The following is a 21,727-nucleotide window of genomic DNA, read 5'->3' as shown; positions in this document are numbered from 1 at the left end:
TAAATCCTTTCAAATGGTTATTTACCAAAATACCTTGTACATGCCTATCATCATGTGACAAGGATTTCACCGTTACCATTTTAGTTCACTGGGTTAACTTCATCCATTTTTCTGTTAACGAGACGGACAATTCGGTCATTTTATATGTAATTATGTTAACTAGAAGGGCAATTCAGCCATATAAAATGACCGAATTGCCCTTCTCGTTAACAAAAAATGGATGAAGTTAACCCAGTGGATTAAAGTAATAGCGATAAAACCTTTTTGAACCCACATGCAAAAAATGAAACCTTTAGACTAAACTGACAAAATAACTCAAACCACTTGAACAAAATGGGATTTAACTGTTAACAAAATCATAAAAATTAATATGCAATTAAGCTTTCATTGTCAAACTTCCATTTGGGGTTTAATCAAAGTCAAACATATAAATGAGTCGCACAAGCAACAACAAATTAAACCTCATTTCATCTTCCGATCAGCCGCACCGGATTCCGATTTCATCTCCACCGTTTCCTCAATCTCCATCCTCTGCTGAGATTCAGACCTCAAACAGCATCACCGACTCTCATCCAACTTCTATTGTAAGGTGACGTCATCGAATTTTTCGTATTTTTGTTCGTTAGCATCGTTTGACTCTGAGTTTTGTCCGCTTTATGAGCTGCTTGCGTTGAATTGGATTGGATTAGTGTCGTGTTTGTAGATTATAGTGATTTATTTTTTCTATTAGAGATGATAATTGATATGATGTGTGATAAAGAATGATTCAAAAATGTTATCAGTGTGTTGTGATGAATAAACTATTCTATATCAATTTTTTTTGTAAGTTATAAACTGTTTGAATTGGATTATTTTTTGTTCTGTGAGTCTGTGACTAATGGTTAACATGTATAATATGAATTGATGATTGGATTCTTGTTAGAGAAAAGGAGTTGAGAAGTTATTGAGCTTGAAATAGTAAATAAATCGACAGAAGTTTACAGTTTTTAAATGACATTTTGATATAGTGAGAAACTGATTATAATTTGCGATATTCATAATTATTTTTTTAGTTGTTTACACCTAAATTAACATAATTCTTGAGTTTCTACCATAGTTGTTAATGGCGAATAGCGACAGCTACATAGCGAATAGAGATAAATAACGGGCGGGTATTTTAATAAATAGCGCTAGAATTTTTTTTTTTTTTTTTAAATTATATGTAGATCATATCAAAATGCCCTAGTATATATGCTATTTTACATGTATATTTAACAAAAACCTACAATCCAGCTATTTTATAGCTATATTTAATTGCTATTTGTATTAAAAAAATAAATAAATAAAATAAAGCGTTGGTATTCTCGCTATCCATCGCTACAACCCTAATAGCGACACTAGACCTATACGCTACGTAGCGCGCTATAGCGATCGCTGCGATTACTATTGACAACTATGGTTTCTACATTTATAGCATAAGCCTATTTATTGTTTGGAATGAACGAAAATTTAGGTTAAATCGAACAAATTATAAGTAAGTACTTGGAAAAGGGCTCATCACCATCAATTTCTAGTTTATCATTATCTCCATTGTCGTAAGAAAACACGCGCATGATTGAACTTATATAAGCTCGCTGTACAACGTTTGAACTAGCTTTAAACTTAAAAGCCACATTGTTAAGTTGAACCACTATTTGCGATGTTACCCTTGAGGTGGATAAATTATTACTCCCTCTGTTCTGTTGATTCTTAAGAAATTATGTTTTTAAACTTGTGCACATTTTCGGATTGCTGATTGACCACTGTGATAAAATGGTCCAGTTTAACTTGTTGTATCTTATATCCTTAACCGATTTCGGATTGCGATGTAACGTATTTTCTTTTTATAGAAAAAATAACTTTATGTTTTGCATAACAGGTTTAGCAAATGGATCTGAACTCATCAGGGAATAGTAATTGTCTGTATAACAAGCTATATAACGGTGGAGGACAATGTAAGAAGCTCGAGATAGATCTCAATTTGCCTGCCTCATCTAATGAAACCGAGTCGACTCAAAATGTTACAACCTCTGATGATGAGGCACTGTCACGGTATGCCGGTAGAGAAATCAGGAGGTCAGAATATGAATACCAACTGTTGAATAGGAAGCCACATAATGATAATTCTGTTTCGGATACCATGGATTCCAGTCAAATAGATGCCTCTAGGAAGAAGTAAGATATAAGACTTACAGACACACACAATAAATATACATATATATTCTTACGCACACATATACATACATATATGATTAAATGATTTCTCTTTCTAATTAATTAATTTTCTTACTTTTTCTCCACTCTTGTAATAAGTTTCATATACATGTGTAGATCGGAGAGTTATAGTGAATCTACACATGTGTAGATGTTTATAATATGTGAACACACATAAACTTGTTTGCACATGGCAAATCGTGTCTTATAGTGTTTAACAGGTCTCTAATGACGCGAATCACACAAGTATTAAATATGAATACAACTCGTTTAACTACTTTATATCTCATGTTTATAACATAGTTGTATGTTTTATGTACCAAGAAGAAGAAATTATGGATTTTAGCCTTCTAATTTTATTTATTTTTAAAAAAGTAAAAAGAACCACGTAGTTTATTTTTTCAGTAAACAGGTCTAGTCGTGTCTTATACAAGTGACCTATTGCCAGCCTATCAAGTTAAGTAGTACATTCCTTACGTTATGTATATTAATTGTCATATTAGAATCTTAGATAAATACAGAAATAAATGAATATCGGTACACATGAGATCTTGTTTCCACCCATGGTGCATGCTAATTTACGAATTAACTTTACGGAACGCAGAAAGTATAACAGTGGTGGCGTTGTTAGGTGGAAACAGCAAGTGAAAGTGAACCTCGAGATAGGACTTGAAGTGCCCCCAAATGATGGTCACATGTGGAGGAAGTATGGCCAAAAGGAAATCCTTAATGCTAAATACCCCAGGTTTCTCTTTAATCATTTCAGAACTTTATAAACACTCTCAAACCTACAAAACTGGGGCTGTAAATGAACCGAACGTTCAATAAACAGTTCGTGAATCGATCGGCGGGAAGTTCGTTTATGTCCGTTCATTTAATAAATGAACAATCACGAACAAAAAATTCGTTTGATAAGTTAAACAAACATGAACAGAGGCTGAGTTCGTTCATTTATGTTCGTGAACGCTCAGTAGTGTGCTCATTTATGTTTGTTCTTTTATGTTCATTTGTGTTCGTTCTTTTATGTTTATTTTTTATTTTGATGGTTTTAGTTTTTAAAAAATTGAAACCATTGTATACTATACGTCTCCACTAGCATACCTCGTTTGACCATTTCAAGTCCAATTTGTGGTAAAACTTGACAAACTGCTTAATTTTTGGGTTAATTGTGTTTATGATAATTATGTCAACTATGTTCGAATAGTTATGTTAAGTAATTATATATTTTTGTTGGATTCTTCGTAGTTATTCGGATGAAAAAAAATGCACATTTTAGTTTAAAGTGAATTCATAACGTTCGTGTGTGTTTATTTATGTTCATGAACATCTGTGTGTGTTTATTTATGTTCATGAACATGTTCATTTCCTTAATGAACGAACACAAACAAGAAATCTCGTTCGTTCATGAACACGTTCATTCCTTTCGTGTTCGCTTCGTTTACAGCCCCACACAAATGTTGTAAATTACCTTGACTTGAAGCTGGTTACCTTTTTATGCAGCGGACCCGCGTTTTTCATTGCTTTTTTTTTTTTTTTTTTTGCGTATTAGACGGTTTATTCATTGTACATTACAAACTTGCAGAGAATATTACAGATGCACCTACCGAAACACACACGGATGTTGTGCAACCAAACAAGTTCAAAGATCTAGCCAAGACCCGTCAACATTTGACATCACTTATCTGGGAAAACACACATGTCCCAAAATTTCAAAAACCAACGACATGTCATCTGCAACGGAATCCGGTTATGGCCTTATAAACTTCTCATCTACACCAGAATCTGCATCAAATTATTCTTTTGAACTTTCAAATTGGCCTCTGAATCATAGTCGCGGATTCTGAGTATGTTGAGATCGATAGTGGCGTCTGCAGGTACACCACCTTCTTGGCATTGTGTATGGTTACAATTTGGTGAAACTGGCCGAATGTCGAAAAGTCAACGTTTTATTCTGACTCATAATGATAAATATACATAGTGTCACTATATACAAAGTCATAAGTGAGGCATAAACTGGATATTAGATATATATGTAACATTATTTGTTCACTACAATGAAACGAAAGAATAAACTTTATCTGAATCTTTAAATTTTCTAGTGTCAAAGTAATAGTTAACTTTTTTTTTTCCAAACAAACTGTAGAAATAAAAAGTGTTTTTCTTCTTACATTTTATTGATTGTTTTTTTTTTTTGGTAATTTAGTTGCTTTTTTATTTTGTTTCAAAATTGTTTTACGAAAACCGGAATCATGTTTAAAGTGCTATCATGTTGTATAATAATTTGAACTTTTATGATATTGGCGAAATGTTATATTTAACTAGTTCAAATTTGCGAGTATGTAGTGATGATACGATATTATATGTTACATCTAAAAGGTTTAAAATTTGTTCATTATGTTCTGGTTTAATGTTAAATAATTATGATTATGTTTTGATGCTTTAGGAAAATATTGCTAAAGAGGTTTTAGACCATCTTGTGTGGTACTGAAAAAAAAACATGGGTGAGAATTTATGACATGACAGCTAAATACAAAATCTGTGGATATGAGTTTTGTCTAAAATAATTCGGATTAGTTTCTGGACAAACATCCAAACTAGGGGCGGACCCACCCTTTGGCCAAGGTGGGCGGCCGCAACCCTTGAAAAAAAAGTAGTGTATATTTTAGCCAAAAACCTCGACCGCACCCCTTAAAAATATGGTTGAACACCTCATTCGCACCCCCGGCAAATAATTCCTGGGTCCACCCCTTATCCAAACACGCTTGGCTAAACAAGTTGGCCTTAAGAATTCGTTGGTTAACCCCTGTTTTCATATTTTTTATGTGTTTTTAAAAGTTAAAAAGAGAAATTTACATCAACTTTTAGAATTTAAATGGAATTGTTTTATGGAAGATAAAAGCGGGTTCTTATTTTTTGTTTCCAAGTATAGAAAGGATTTGCAGATGACGTCTCCAAATTCTTAAAATGTGAAGATCACATGGAATTGTGTAATTAACTCATTGTTATCACCTATATCACTTGGTATGCCTACTTCAATGAAACTAAAAACGACAATGAAACATGATCATGGGCGAACTAAGAGGCCATCGGGTGGAACTAGATGAGTCTCTCAAAACTTATTTTTTAATAGAGCTATGTAAAGTTATTACCAAGACGTTATAATGTACCAAAATCTAGGGTGACCTTTCGATAAAAAGTTCTTGTTTTGTAACTGGATAAGAGAGGAGTCTTTAAAATCAACAATCAGACATCAAGCTCATGAATTGTGTGTCTTAAAAAGAAAGGCTTTTACTACGAAGAGATCATGAATTGCGTGTCTTAAAGTAACTGGATATGAGAGGATCTTTAAAATCAACAATCAGACATCAAGCACGACCTCATGAATTACGTGTCTTAAAAAGAAAGGTTTTTACTACGAAGAGAGGTAAGGTTTCATGATTTGGGTTTAGTTTGTTTTTGTTTTTGTTTTTGTTTAAACTGTTTAGCTTTGATAAATTATTGACTTTTATGTAGAAAAATATATACCACCAAGTTTATACAAGTGAAAAAGTTTATAAAAGTTAATAAGAGCATTCACAATGGATCCTCCACAATAAGATTGTGAGTAGGCCTGTAAACGAACTGAAAGAACACGAACATATAATCAAACACATCTTTTTGTTCGTGTTCGTTCGTTAAGAAATCGGGCATGTTCGTGTTCGTTTATGTTTGTTCGTTTAAAACCTAAACGAACATTTCACGATCATAAAACGAACACAAATGAACATAAACGAACACAAATGAACGTAATTGAATAAATATAAACAAACACAATTTAACATCATTGAACACAAACAAACAAGTCTAATATAGTAGTGTTTTATATCCGAAAACACATCTAAATTATGGTTCATAAATACTAAAATTAAGTAGTTTATATATATATATATATATATATATATATATATATATATATATATATAGAGGCCGGTTAACGTACAATACCTCTTATCCTACATTATGTACGCGATGCCCTCAGCCGTACGATCTTCAATCGATCAAACGCGAGCGAAACTAATTTAAATGATTAAATTAATCATTTTAATATATCTAAATCATACCAGGAAGGTTAAACGTCATTGCGAGGTCATAAATCTCTGTAATTGACCGATGATAGTTCAAAATCAAACCCTAAATCAAATTCAAAAACCTGAAAATCTTCTTCCCCAACCTCCCTTCGTTCCTTTTAGTGCGATATCGATAATAAGAACTACTAATTTGGGAGTTGTAAGGGTCAAACGGAAGAAGACTGACAATGATCGACCAACAATCGAAGAAGATGAACAGTAACACACACAAATTTTTCACATGCGATATTCAATTTTCCACATGCGATTCTACTCACCCCATGCCATTTTTCACATTACCCCATGCTAGCCATTTTTTCACATGCGATATTCAATCTTCCACATGCGATTCTACACACCCCATGCCATTTTTCACATTACCCCATGCCATTTTTTCACATGCGATATTCAATCTTCCACATGCGATTCTACACACCCCATGCTATTTTTCACATTACCGCATGCTAGCCATTTTTTCACATGCGATATTCAATCTTCCACATGCGATTCTACACATCCCATGCCATTTTTCACATTACCCCATGCCATTTTTTCACATGCGATATTCAAATCTTCCACATGCGATTTTGTCCATCTACACACCCCATGCCATTTTTCACACTTCCCCATGCTAACCATTTTTTCACATGCGATATGTATTGAATTCGCACCAGATCTGCACCTGATCGAACGGCTGGGATGATCGCGTACGTATCGTACGATAAGCGCATTTGTATTTTACTCTTTACCTATATATATATATATATATATATATATATATATATATATATATATATATATATATATATATAGAGGCCGGTTAACGTACAATAGGGCTTATCGTACATTACGTACGCGATAACCCTAGCCGTCAGATCTTCATCTCCCATGCGATTTAATACCTCCATGCGAACTGTACGAACTGTGCGAATTCAATCTTCCACATGCGATTTTCTCCATCTACACACCCCATGCCATTTTTCACATTACCCCATGCTAACCATTTTTTCACATGCGATATTCAATTTTTCCACATGCGATTCTACACACCCCATGCCATTTTTCACATTACCCCATGCGAGCCGTTTTTTCACATGCGATATTCAATTTTCCACATGCGATTCTACACACTCCATGCCATTTTTCACATTACCCCATGTCATTTCTTCACATGCGAAATTCAATTTTCCACATGCGATTCTACACACCCCATGCCATTTTTCACATTACCCCATGCTAGCCATTTTTTCACATGCGATATTCAACCTTCCACATGCGATTCTACACACCCCATGCCATTTTTCACATTACCCCATGCTATTTTTTCACATGCGATATTCAAATCTTCCACATGCGATTTTGTCCATCTACACACCCCATGCCATTTTTCACACTACCCCATGCTAACCATTTTTTCACATGCGATATGTATTGAATTCGCACCAGATCTGCACCTGATCGAACGGCTGGGATGATCGCGTACGTATCGTACGATAAGCGCATTTGTATTTTACTCTTTACCTATATATATATATATATATAGGGAGCCGCTAGAATGAGAACCACCCCGAGTTGTAAGAACCGCGAGAACCACACCATCCGGGTCGCCGTTTACCATGATTTTTTTTACAACTAGATGTGTAAATTATAAACACATCCGTAAAAAAAAAATTTAAACGCCCCCCTCCCCGCCCCCCCCCCCCCGAGGGGGTAGTTTTTTACACCACAAGTTTGGTGAAAAAAAAAGAGAAAAAAGAAAAAAAAATAAAAACACCAAACTTGTGGTGTAAAAAACTACTCCCTCGGGGGGGGGGGGGGGCGTTTAAATTTTTTTTTACGGATGTGTTTATAATTTACACATCTAGTTGTAAAAAAAATCGTGGTAAACGGCGACCCGGATGGTGTGGTTCTCGCGGTTCTTACAACTCGGGGTGGTTCTCATTCTAACAGCCCCCTATATATATATATATATATATATATATATATATATATATATATATATATATATATATATATATATATATATATATATATTAAGGGCATGTTTGGTTAAGCTTTTTGAAACAACTTATTGACTTATTGGATTTTTGAAAAGTCACAAGCTCTAAAATGGTGTTTGACAATGAGGGTGTATGTGAGAGAGAAAAGTGACTTTTCCAAAAAGTCACTCCATACTGACTTTTCAAAAAGCCAATAAGTCAATAAGCTGTTTTCAAAAAGCTTAGCCAAACATGCCCTAAGTAAGTGATCAGTTACGATCTACGAAAAATTTCAAAATTTCATTTTTTATTACTAGAAAACTCAATTACAAATGCACTCCAATCCTTCCACTCTAGGTCCGCCAATCCAGCTCGCGTGCTAACCCACAGGTAGGAGATAGCCTTAATGTCGCCAATCACCCTTGAAACATGAGTTAGTTGTTGAAGATCCTCTTCCATAAAATCCAGCAAGTAGAGGCTAAGTTGACATAAACCGCGTTCTTTTTTAGTTTAGTAATCTTATGGTTGCTTATAAATTCCAGGAGTTCCACCACACTTATGAGGTATCTCGGCCAACCCAAAGAGATATTGAGAGCCTCACTTGTTGAGCATAACCACATGAAACTAGTAGGTGATTTGCACATTCAATGTTGGTCGTACATAGTACACACTACATGGAAGGGATCGGAACATTTAATCTCAAAAGAAAGCAGTTAATCTTCTTTGGTAACCAGTGCAACCATTTTAATAACTTTGTTTCTGGTATCATAAGCATAAGCATATAGTCGAGTTCTTTGCTTAGGGTGCTTACTTTAAACTCATCACTTGTGTCACCCGATACACATAGTGTTCCAGCCCAATTGTTACACCTTCCGGAATCATGGGGTGGTATACTCGGACAGGGCTGGACTAACCCCGGCTTCCACTCCACCCAATAGATAGATCAGAACAATTGCCTCACTAAGATAAACATCTTTGTTTTCTTGGGTAAAGTTGTTAGTGCCATACTCATTTTAAATGCAAAATTACATATTCTATTCGTTCATACAAATAAATGTTTATCAATTTTTAGTTGGAATTTTACATTCGTATTCTGTTACTAAATACTTATTTAACTTAAAATTATTTTTAATATTTCATAGATAAAGATAAAAATCATAAATACTTATTTAACTTAAAATTATTTTTAATATATCATAGATAAACATAAAAATCATATTTAATGTTTAATAAACATTAATAAAACTGAATAAAAATTATTCTAATGTACAAAAGTATATTTTATAAGAACGAGTTGAGATCATATCTGTAAGAACATATATGAGTCATTGATAGTTTAAATCAAGATGCATTGATTACAAATAAAACCAATATAATTAAAAATTAACACTATCATGTTTTTTTAATGACAATGTTTTCTCTATTATTCACCAATATTCTAAATTTTTCTCCTTTGCCTAGAATTGAACCTAAGACCTCTCCCTTAAGAGACATAGTCTCTACCAAGTGGGCTACCCCACATTGGCATTAATACTATCATGTTTGAGGTATTTTAGTCATTTCCCATTAAATACTAATTTCACCAAGTTTTTAAACTAAAATAACTTTTATATACTTCATTATTTTTGAAAAAAAAAATTATACCATAAAATCAAGTATTTTTTATCTTTAATATGATACCATATTGCTATTTTTTATTTATTTATAAAACCGGCTTTTAAAAAGTTACAAAAATGTGTTTTATAATTGTGCTAGTTATGTAATTGGAATGTGCGAATATGAAAAATGTATTGTGTTGATTTAAATCTATACAAAAGTTCTTATTTTGTTGTGTAATTCTTATGTGTTGCTATTTTTTCCTTTTGTGTTGTTATTGGGAGCATATTTGGAATAAACTTGTTTTCTACTAGTTATGTAATAGTATGTACTATTTACAACATGAAATTGTGTTAGTATGTAACAATATGTATTGTTTATAAAATTAAAAAAATTTGAAATGTGCTAGTTATGTGATAGTATATGTTTTTTTACAAAATTAAAAAAAACATGAAATTGTGCTGATTACGGTGCTGATTAATGTGCTGATTACAATGTTATGCTGATTACGGAATGTGCTGACAGTGGTGGTGTGGGATGTTACCGTCGGATGTGTTGACGGTAGCTTTACCTTGCTGATTAAGGTGCTGATGTTGACGATGTGCTGATTACGGTGTTGACGATGATGCTAATTACGGTGTTGCTGATGATGTTGATTTAATGATGAAGAATAGATTAGGAGCTTAGGATTTGAATCAACCTTGCATTATTTTTAATTAGATATAAATAAAAGGGTATAAAAAGTCTAAAATACCCTTAAATCAATTTTTTAATTGAGGACATATGTCATTAAACTGTTGGTTCTTACCGTTTGTACAAAGATACATGTTTGTATATGATTCTACTAGTCTAAGTACCCGTGTAATACACGGGTGGCTAAACACTAACTAAACACATACAAATACTAAACATTTAAACTGTTATTTCGAAAACATAATATTTAAAGATTGTTGACCAAATTCCAATACTACATCTCCCTAATGTTCGTTAGATATTAAGTTTTTGTTAACGAAATCTTCATGATGTTTTCTTGCCTTTTGGCCAATAAGAGTTGAACCGGCAGTGTTGACTTATAAATTTACATTAACACATGAAAGTAGAGTCATAGATAACACACGCCAATACATGTTAGTAAAGCTACTAAGGAACATTGTGCAACGAAGTTGTACGCGATCCGAATCCACAAAGTAAACAGTATTAGGGAGAAATCAAAACATTGTTTGCAATAATAAGACTTACACCATTGAAATATTATACCATATAAACAAAGTGTTCCAAAAAAGTAGATAACATAATACATAGAAGGATCATAATAATGTCGAAACATTGTATGATGACAAAAAAAGATGAACATCATTACTACAGGGAGATAATTGTTTACCATATGTATTAACCACAACACAAATATTCCTTAAAAGTTGTGGTTAGATATGATCAACCTATTCAGATTTCTATTGTAACGAAGATCAAACTGACCACCATCCGCCAAACTAGCTTGCAGCATAAAGTTCTGCCATCCTCTTAATGCATACCGAATGCTGCCACGTGCAGTTTCCTCCCGGATCTCCAAAGTCATTGAAAATCCGTCTTCAGTTTCAACTGTCATTTCATCAAGGACGGATAAATCAATGTTCATGGCAAAGGGCTTCGAAAAACGCTGCATTACAATTACATAAAAGTACATAATTAAATGGTTAATAAGAACTAAAAGTTTAAAAGATAAATCCATAATATCAAGATAACACATGTAGAGAATGAGAGACTTACAAAACGATAGGTGAGAAACCATGTCAGTTCGTAATCATTGGCTTGATCAACATCTGGTGGAACATCTAAAATGTCTTGTTCTACTGGAGGCTCTGCTTCTTCAACCAGGACATCAGAAGGAACATTTACCACATTATCTTCCAAAACAGCTTCTTGTTCAAAGGACACAACATCATTACCATGATCCTCAATCTTAACCATTTGGACAACTGGTAAAGGACGGTCCGGAGTTAGTGACTACAGACCGTTAGGACGGAACAGTAACATTGTAAATACCCGATCGTCAATCAGCTCAAAAACCAAAAAATCACCAGTTACTAAACAGAGATCCTTTGCAATTTGAGAAAAATCAACAATGTAATGGTTAATATCCCAAAGTCTACTTATGCTAACATTCCACTTATTATCCTCGCCAAACAGGATAATAAAATCATCAAACAAATTATCACCATTGAAATGATGTTGCATAAACTCCCTGGGTAACCACTGCAGTATATTGAAAAGGTATTAATAATTATAAGATGTAAAGGTTTTTCAAACATAATAGACAACAGTTTAAAGCTTACCAGATTGCTTAACTGAGGATGTAACATAACAATATGGAACTTTGAAGAATTCACCGTGTGTAGATAATTTTTGAAGTGAGTTATTCTAAATGATAATGCATCCATATTTTGGAAAACAACAAAATCTCCGTCTTCTATACCAAGTACACTGACGACAGATGGCCACTCGTTCGAAATACAAAAACCGCTTGTAGACTCCTTGATATTAACATCAAACATTACAGATTCATCTGTAAACAAAAGAACATTACCGGTCGGGTAACCCTTTAAATCATCCAATCTGTTGTACCAAGTTGGCAGGAGCTGTCAAGATCATTGAGAATACAAAAATCGTCAAAAAAACCAACATGTAACATAGACTTCACATCACTTAATTTATTAGGTAAGTTATGAAAATTAAACATATAACCTGTTGTGTTTTAGTCCTGTCTTCTATATAAACAACAAAACCACACTCCATAATTGTGAAGAGAACACAAATAACATTAACATAACGAAAATCCGGTAAAAAATGAAATTAACATTAATGATTCAATTATAAAAAACAGAGTAAGGATGTGTGATACAACGAACAACATTGATATGTAAGTTTATGATATCCATTATATAAAGATAAATTATCACACTTAAAGCAAAGATTCCCAAAAAACAAATGAGAGCGATTAACTTCAGAACTTATACTTTTGCTATTATATAGAAAACAAAGTAACAAATATTATAAATAAAGGTATTAACAAAAAAAACTTTTCAAGAAAAGATAAACAAAATATTGTATAAAAAAAATTGTGTTAGGGTTTAATGATTACTTGGACACACAAAAATACATTTAAATTTATTGTGTTTGAATCGGTTTAACCTATGCTCATATAGTAACAAAATGAAAAATCACTCACAATCTAAAAAAAATTCCATTAAACATTAGAAACTTTATAACAAATTAGGGCTAAAAATACACTTAGAACAGTCGGATGGAGAACAAATAGGTTCGAAAATTAGGAGGAAAATTACACTAAGAACAAATTTACATTCAACATTGAAATCATTTACTAAATCAACAATCATAGGTTAGAAGATATAGAAATCGGACAAAGATATCCTTACCAGAAGCAGAATCGCCGAAGAAACTTGAAAGAAATGTCGATGTCGATGAAGATGATGATAGCAAGATGACGGATTGTTCGAGAAATAATGAAGGAGTGTATGATAATATAAAGATCTCTTCTCATCTTCTTATCTTCTTAATATTGTAAACAAAGATATTAGAAAATTGGGAATGACTGATGTGATTAGCTATAGATTGGAGAGATGCAATGAGAAATGGGAGGAAAAAATAGGAAACAGGGGAATTGTAGGCACCATTTTATTTGAAAGGATTTCAAAGGAATAGATGAAAATGGAATCGGGAAGTAAGGTAGGAAAAAAAAGGTTTTATATTGGTAATAAGATTGGTAATAAAAGGACAAATGGCAAAACACGGGTTGCTAAACAAAAACCAATTTATACTTTAATGCGTAAATACTTCATTATAGGTTCCTTCGAATAGAAAAAAAAATGATAGAAAGTACGTGAAGTAAGATAAATAGATGATAAACACAAAAAAATCACAAGCCATTGAATATCTCTTTATATAAAACATTCATTGTTTTATTTGTAGGTCTGCCTTCATTGTCAAGTATTAGTAACTTGATTCCATCTCGTCTTGTAACCCTGGATAAAGCTACGTACAATTGACTATGTGTGAAAACTGGTTGTCTTAAGTACAAACCAACCTTAGATAGCGACTGGCCCTGGCTTTTGTTAATCGTCATCACAAAACATACCGTTATTGGAAATTGCCTCCTTTGAAATGCAAAAGGAATCTTTCTGTCCGAAGGTACCAAATTCATTCTAGGTATGAATGTCCGAGAACCAATATTTCCACCTGAAATTATCTCAGCTTCAATAACACGGCTGTAAAGTTTTGTAACCTTTAACCTTGTACTATTACACAAACCATTTCGTTGGTCAATATTTCGCAACAACATTACAGGAACACCAACTTGAAGCACTAACCTATGATTTGGTAAACCAGATACTTTAAGACCATTCAGCACGTCGGGTGAGTATATTCTTTGCTGATCAGCATTGCCATCTTCAGTAGGGCATAGACTGTCAGAACTAAGATACTCTTTTTCTTCACCTGGGAAAAGTGCCAACAATCTGTCGTTAATCTCGTGAACAACCTCGTTCTTAGGCGCAAGTATAGCTCTAGTACTAAAGTAATTACGATCATTGTAGTTATCCAAGATTGACGGATATACAAAATCAATAAGGCTAGAAATTGGATCAGATGTGCTGTCAATTAAAAGCTCAGGTGGTATTCAATTATTGCTTCTCCATCATTGGAACCACCAACATTTCCCTCACCAACGTCCAACAACCATTTTGCAAAATTATTTATCTCTTCAACTTCAAATGATGGTCTTCCAACGGTTAACCTCATGTTTCTAGTTAACGTCAACAACTTACACTTCCTCCACAGATAAGACGAACATAATGAGGCATTCACAATTTCTTGTCGTCCACCGTTTGGAACAACAGGTAATATTTGCCTAAAATCACCACCAAATACAATAACCTTTCCTCCAAATAGAACAACAGATCTGGATGAATTAGAGATATTGAAAATGTCATGCATAGTTCTATCCAAAGCCTCAAATGCATGTTTATGAACCATAGGAGCTTCATCCCATATAATGAGTTTGGTCTGTTGTAGTAATTTAGCTACATCATCGTCAGGTTTAATGTGACAAACGGAATCCTCATTAAGATTCAAAGGTATATGAAACCTAGATTGCGCCGTTCTTCCTCCATCCAACAACAATGATGCAATTTTGCTAGATGCAACGTTTAATACGATCTCACCTTTTGACCTAATTGCAGCAGACAATGTTTTCCATAAAAATATTTAGCCAGTCCCGCCATAACCGTAAACAAAAAATACTCCTCCATTGTCTCCATCAACTGCATTCACAATTTCTTCATATACTGAACGTTGTTCATCCGTTAACAAATTCACCTGACCTTGATAAACATTTTGTAAATATGTTCTGTCATATGCAAGCTCTTCCTTAATCAATCTGTAGCGAAAGTTATCTAAAGATGAAGTATCCGGGTAAGGCATTGATACAAATCTTCGAAGCGATGAATTATTTCGAGTTAAAAACTTCTCAATTTCGCATAAAACATAGTTCTTTAGTTGCTCATCAGGAATTGATAAACCTGTGAAAATTCAGAATAACATATAAATTTTATCATAAATTTTTAGTAACTGTAACAAAAACATAATATTAAATTTATAATTTTACCCGAAACACGATGATACTTTGAGAATCTGTACAGAAAATCATCTGTCATATACTTCCATGTGCTTTCCCAAACTACTTTAGGTCTAGATAAAGTGCTTGACAGTAACATGGTGGCGAATAAATTGCGAATATAACCTGCGCTACCTGATATATTTGCTTCTTTGATGGCCTCAATGTACTCCGAGTCGTCATCCAACAAACCAAGCGCATAGCAAGCATCTCTAAAAGTATCGTACACTCGACCATTAACTGTTTTAATATCATCAAACGATGTTGGTCCTTTAACTTTGTTAAGAAGAATTCTTAAATAGTACGCTTCACCGGTAGACGGAGAAACGGAATGAATTCTGCCAATTGTTTTTCCTTTTATTCTCGGAACCCATATACGCTGGTCAAGCTTCCACACATAAAACCGTGGAAACTGTACATATGTTAGTGTACGTGCAACAATGTCGTTAGGATCTTGATTACGTTGCATCCAAGACAAAAACATTGATGAGTTCACAGATGGCTTGTTTAGCACCTGATTAATATCTTCATCAGGACCGAAATAAACTGTTTGTTGTCCAGGAAGATGGAAAGGCAACCTCATAACAGAAGGACTCCTATAATTAACTTCATTCAAAAAAATCCTCCAAGAGGCTTCACAAGCCGATATATACCTACAATCATAATACTCTTTAATTTCATCATTTTCTGCTTGCTCGTTTTCATTATTGCTCAGAACCACAGCAACTGTTGCTCTATCAAGACCTTTATTAATATATTTGAACAAATACTTTATTGACGCTGCTTGGTTGCACCATTCAACGTTTATATGCGCCTGATATCTTTTCAAAAGTTTTTTGTTGTAAGGTACAACACTTCTGTTGTCTAACTCAATTCTATTTTTTAAAACAAAGGAACCGTCATCTCTTCTTCTGTATAAGGGAAATCCGTTACAATCCAAGGTTGAGTGATCTTGAAATTTCTTGGGAAAACCTTTTGAACATTTTCTATCAACCATACATGGAGAGCTCATTCTAGCGTTACCACATGGACCGTGAATCATATGGTCTTTCACAAGCGTATATAGTTCCGGGTCTTGGTTTATATCAGGGATTTCTGCAGAAATAAACTGATCAACATGGTCTACAGTTGGAAGTTTGTAATCATTCTCCATGAATAAGCACATATGCGCATGAGGCAATCCTCGCTTCTGAAACTCAATAGTGTAAACAACTACACAAAAAGTTAAGAAACTGTTACTTATCATTGAGATCATGTTTAAAAAAGTAAATTTAATAACATACCAGCTGAAGCTTTTCCAAACAAATGACGGTCTTTCAAATCTTTACAAATTGCATCCAGCTTTATTTTAAAGATTCGTGATAAAATATCAGGCCTATCCTTCGGATTAAGATTTGTGTCCTTAAGAAACCTTTGAACCTCCGGCCACTTGGGATTGCAGGTAATGGTTATAAAAAAGTCGGGATAACCATACCATTTACAAATAGCCATAGCGTCAAGATAGTTTTGCATCATATATCGTGACCCGCCTGTAAAAGAAGATGGAAGGAAAATACGTTTTCCAACCTTAGACAAATCTTGTTGGCCGTTATATATTAGTTTGCGGATATTCTCATATGTATCAGACCTGAGATCATGTTGCTGAAATCTTATAAAGTTAAGTCGCTCGCTCTCAATCATCGTATAAGCATCAACCAAGAACTGTTGGAATAACCGTCGAGAATTTAGAATCAATGAAAACTGGGTACTACGATCTTGTACACGATACGCAAAAAACTCTCTCATTGTACAATTCGGACGTTTCTTGTTAGTAACATCAATGACACCCCTATGGGGTATGTCAATTCTGTAACCGTCGTCTCCATATGGGAACAAAATAGGATACTGAAGTGCAAGATAGGAAGGATGCAACTCACTTATTCTTTTTAATGACCCTGTTTGTGTCTCGACAACGATATCTCTATTCTCAAGAGCTTTATCAATATCTCCAACAATAAGAGCAGCAACCTCGGAGGAAGTAGGTAAGTTATAAGTCCGACCATCTTGTTCTCTTTTCCCAATAAGGAGAAGCTTTAAAGTAGTATTAGGATTCTGTTGGAAGCAATCTCTAACCATCCTATAAATTTTCACAAGCACATTGTTGGCATCCAACATTGCTTTGATTTGTTGTATCAGCTTATTATCAGTTTCGTCTGAAGAAGTTGATTAGGAAGCATCGTCTGAAGACCTGTTTCATAAAATTGACATAGTAAGTAAATATATAGTTAAAATAAATGTTATTAAAAAAATGAGTTTATGCATGGTACCTAAAAACTGATTGCCTGTTTGCCAACTCATTTTCAGTATCGTATATGTATAACTGACAAAATTTAGGTTTCCATCCGTTTTCTGGCACAAGACTACCAATAGAATGATAATTTTCACCACTAATTCTGTAGCAAAAAGGAGCATTACCAGTATTAACGGTGTGGTCAACCTTACCACCCATTGACGTAAACACGAACGTAGAATTGTAACGTCGAATGTTCTTCAAAAAGTGCCTGCTTTCATTATCATTGGACATGAATAGACTTTTATAATAAGGTGCCGCAGATTTGTAATCAGGTAACACAACTTTGGCATAACCACAACATAACATATGACATATTTTGCCACCCTCTTTTCTTCCGCTTCCTTTCTCTGCATCCCATAACTTTGCATAACAAACTTCACAAGTAATAACTTGATCACCATGATCCAAATAATCTGTTAAAACATACAACATTAGAGTTATATATACAACATTCATTACAATAATAAGATATACATATTTAAGACTTGATATTTTTACACTATGTAGCAATACTTATCAACAAACCTAACCTGCAGAAACACCTTTATAAGGATCTCGTTCTACGGTTTCCTCTGTGGTCAAGTTGATCATTGGTATAGGAGATGAAATACGTGGTTTGCATACCAACTTACGTTTCCCAGATGATAGCCTTGGCAAATTACAGTTCAATGATGATGTACGGTTGGTTGATGTGATGCCAGTTGAAATATTAATTCGAAAACCATTTGCTCTCGTTGTCAGATTGCTGGTACTACAACTAATGTTACCTAGTACAATTGACAAAAAGCATACTCAAAATATCGATGCAAAACAATACAAACATAATAAATTATATAAACATTAAATTAATAAATTACTTACTTGTTACCATACTTGACGGACTTGGAGTAACATTGTTAGCCACATCAGGAGTGGATTCAAAATTGTGAGAACCAATAACATTGACTATGTTATCCGATGTAACACCTATGGTAGTAGATCTTCTTTTGTCAATAATAGATCTAGGTAATCGCATGCTATCTTTGTCCTTGTTTAGTAGAATCAGAGTCACTGATAGATATATTAAAGCACAACAAATAAATTCATTGTCACGTATTTATATAAAATTTAATTATTTCTAAACGTATAATTTCCTTAATTTCCTTCTATGAGATGCCTCGTCTCGAGTAACAATTGGGAGGACAGCTAACAGAAAATCGTAGACATATTGACAAAAATTATAATCAACAAACAAAAACAAATCAAAATAGTTAGTTGTAATTAAAGAAAGGATAATTTTCATTTTGTTATAAAAATATATAGTTAAAATATTACCATTGGTTATGCTTGATAAAGGTCTTCTGCCTCATCGAACTTTGAAGAGACATAAATAAAAAAATTGAAGAATTAATAAAGAATTCGAGCATAATAGTTAGCTAACTAAGTAGGCGTAAAATAATCGAAATGGACAATGAAAGAATTAGTGTTATACCGTTAACAATGTCGGTGGATGTGTTTCCATTTCGGTGAACTGCGCATAAAAATATATATATATATATATATATATACTCAAATAGTTGTTAAACTAATTATCATGTGCCCGCTAATTTTAAAGTTATTGTTTTTTAGGATTGAGCAGGAAAAAAGCTGAAAAACTTTAAATAACTTACCATCCTGAGTGTTTTCTTTATCAATGTCATTGTATACGGAGTCAGTCTTTGGTCGTTTAGGCATTGCTGGAAATTTTAAAAAAAAGTGCTACATTAAAGAGTTGGTATGTTGGATCACATGTTAAGTAATATTTAATCAATCAAGATTCATATATAAACTGTAACAAACCATTATGGTGGTAATTGTGTACATCGATCTATATTTTATACGGACTCATAAATCATAAAATTTATGTAAACAGATATAAACAAAAAGCAGTTGCACACCAGTCTATATCAACAATAGAATGAATTCACATTAATGAACAAAAAATAATATGAAAAAAAATCATAATTTCTAAAAAAAATAAAACAAAAAAATTATATAAATAAAGTAAGTACTTGGGAACAATAAAAACAGAACCAAAACAAATTATATAACTTCTAACTAAAAGGAGAAAAAATAGTCTCTATAAATAACGCTCCATTAACTCCGTTAAATGTATCAACATCTTGTAAATAATGCAACTCTTCGTCCGTTAGTTTAACGGTAACCATATGTCCCCAATCACTCATTAAAATCCATGTGTTGTACTCCATTATATGTGGTTGGTGCCGCCTACTTTGGAAAGAAACTGTTTGAGAATTCTGAAAAGATAAAACCTTATGCCATACTTCACCTTCGAGTTTGAAGAGTTCAACAATAAGCTCTTCAGGTTCGGAAACAACAAACATGTGAATCTTCCGGTTTAATGTGATAAGATGCCCTTGGCTAGGAATAAGATCTTTACTCAAAGGAAAATTAATAAGTTTGAATATTTTAGATAAAACATGAAAAGCAACTATAAACTTCTTTCCAATTACCCACCAAGATTGTGAAACAATGAAGTATACAGTCTTAGCGGATAGTGTTCCAATAGACCACGCATAATAACTTGAACCAAAGTTAGTTGTATTGATGAATTCGACATCTCTCCATATACCAAAACGTCGAGAATAGACACTTGCAAATACATTATTGTATCGACGTTTGATGTGGAGTCCTTTAAGGTCGTTAGATTGATCGTAGTAGATAGCGCCAGTATCATATTCGTGAGCGTATCCATGTTTAGGGTAGTCATAAGATAAAATAGTATACCAATTAGTAGTTGGATTCCAAAGGATAAGTTTTCTAATACAGTAAACTAATAAAAGTCCGTCGAGAGAAGAAAGAAAACGTGATGACAGTGGTGGAGTCTCGAAAGGAAAAAATATACTTTTCGTTGAACCAAATTCAATCTTGCCACTGATTACGTTATCAACATCTATTGACATATCATTCAAAGATATTAGCTTCCGATTTTTAGCTTTATTAAGGCATACACAATGCAAAATGGCAAACTGATTAGTTGATAATTCTGCACACCATGCTTTACAAACACATTTGAATTGACAAATTGATTTTGCAGGGATCCTAGACAAAACTTCCACGACTAAGGTGTCAAAATCAATAGCTTCCATGATCTGAACTACATCGGAGGAAAAAAATATGAAATACATAACAATGATGATTTGTGTATATATCTATATATATATTACTATAAAGATACATTATAATCACAACATGTAACTTAAGTGAGTGATACTATGCGAAAACAAATATTTTGAAAAAAAACATACATGTTCAAATAAAATGTTAAATCATTAGAATAACAATAGATTAAAATACAAAGTGAACAAACTAACCGAATTCAAAGGTTGAATCAACAGGAGCAAATTAGCAACGGAAGAAACGTGTTTTGATCAATTCTTATTGAATCAACCAATATAAAATGAAAGGGTGATATAGAACTAACAAATTGAAGCAACTCTATATCAATATATAGAGATAGAATATACAAAAAAATGGAAATATATTAATGTAATATGTTAGTTTTGGAAGTGATTAAATTGTAATATAGATTTCCATAAATAAATTTACTTACCTTATATTCAATATTTTTTTAAGGAAAATGAGATTGATCACATCTTTCCAATTAAATAACAAAACTGTATTGTGGAAATATGAAGATTGTAACTACTTACTAAAATAGACATATCAAACACTAATAGCATTGAACCTATTACAAAATAAGTTATTGGTATCATTACAAAACATCTAAATAAACTAAACCATAGTAAAGTAA

The 21,727-nt window shown here is 33.2% G+C and overlaps 2 protein-coding genes across 7 annotated transcripts; one reads left to right on the top strand and one right to left on the bottom strand.

Moving 5' to 3' along the window:
* The first annotated feature begins 427 nt into the window (after positions 1-427).
* Positions 428-4,338, top strand: LOC110889731 (probable WRKY transcription factor 41). 6 transcript variants are annotated; one of them, XM_022137298.2, is made up of 4 exons: positions 428-584; positions 1,898-2,193; positions 2,837-2,977; positions 3,815-4,338. In XM_022137298.2, exons 2-4 carry the CDS (start codon positions 1,907-1,909, stop codon positions 4,074-4,076), a joined length of 690 nt encoding a protein of 229 aa, XP_021992990.1. In that variant the 5' UTR covers positions 428-584; positions 1,898-1,906; the 3' UTR covers positions 4,077-4,338. The 6 variants fall into 6 exon arrangements, with proteins under 6 accessions (XP_021992990.1, XP_021992989.1, XP_021992994.1 ...); XM_022137297.2 differs by having other exon boundaries at positions 431-589; XM_022137302.2 differs by having other exon boundaries at positions 432-589; positions 1,898-2,070.
* Positions 4,339-11,324: 6,986 nt separating this feature from the next.
* On the bottom strand, positions 11,325-17,756 carry LOC110887849. Its single transcript, XM_022135415.1, has 11 exons — positions 16,886-17,756; positions 15,594-16,814; positions 15,305-15,507; positions 15,230-15,249; positions 14,667-15,158; positions 14,067-14,580; positions 13,140-13,142; positions 12,247-12,549; positions 12,074-12,166; positions 11,681-11,917; positions 11,325-11,570 (listed from the first exon to the last, which is right to left on the bottom strand). The coding sequence occupies exons 1-11, from the start codon at positions 17,754-17,756 to the stop codon at positions 11,325-11,327; spliced, it is 4,203 nt and encodes a 1,400-aa protein (XP_021991107.1).
* Positions 17,757-21,727: the final 3,971 nt, after the last annotated feature.

The sequence above is a fragment of the Helianthus annuus genome, chromosome 11 (assembly GCF_002127325.2).
Source record: "Helianthus annuus cultivar XRQ/B chromosome 11, HanXRQr2.0-SUNRISE, whole genome shotgun sequence".
Lineage (NCBI taxonomy): Eukaryota > Viridiplantae > Streptophyta > Magnoliopsida > Asterales > Asteraceae > Helianthus > Helianthus annuus.
This window is presented reverse-complemented; position numbering and strand designations above follow the sequence as displayed.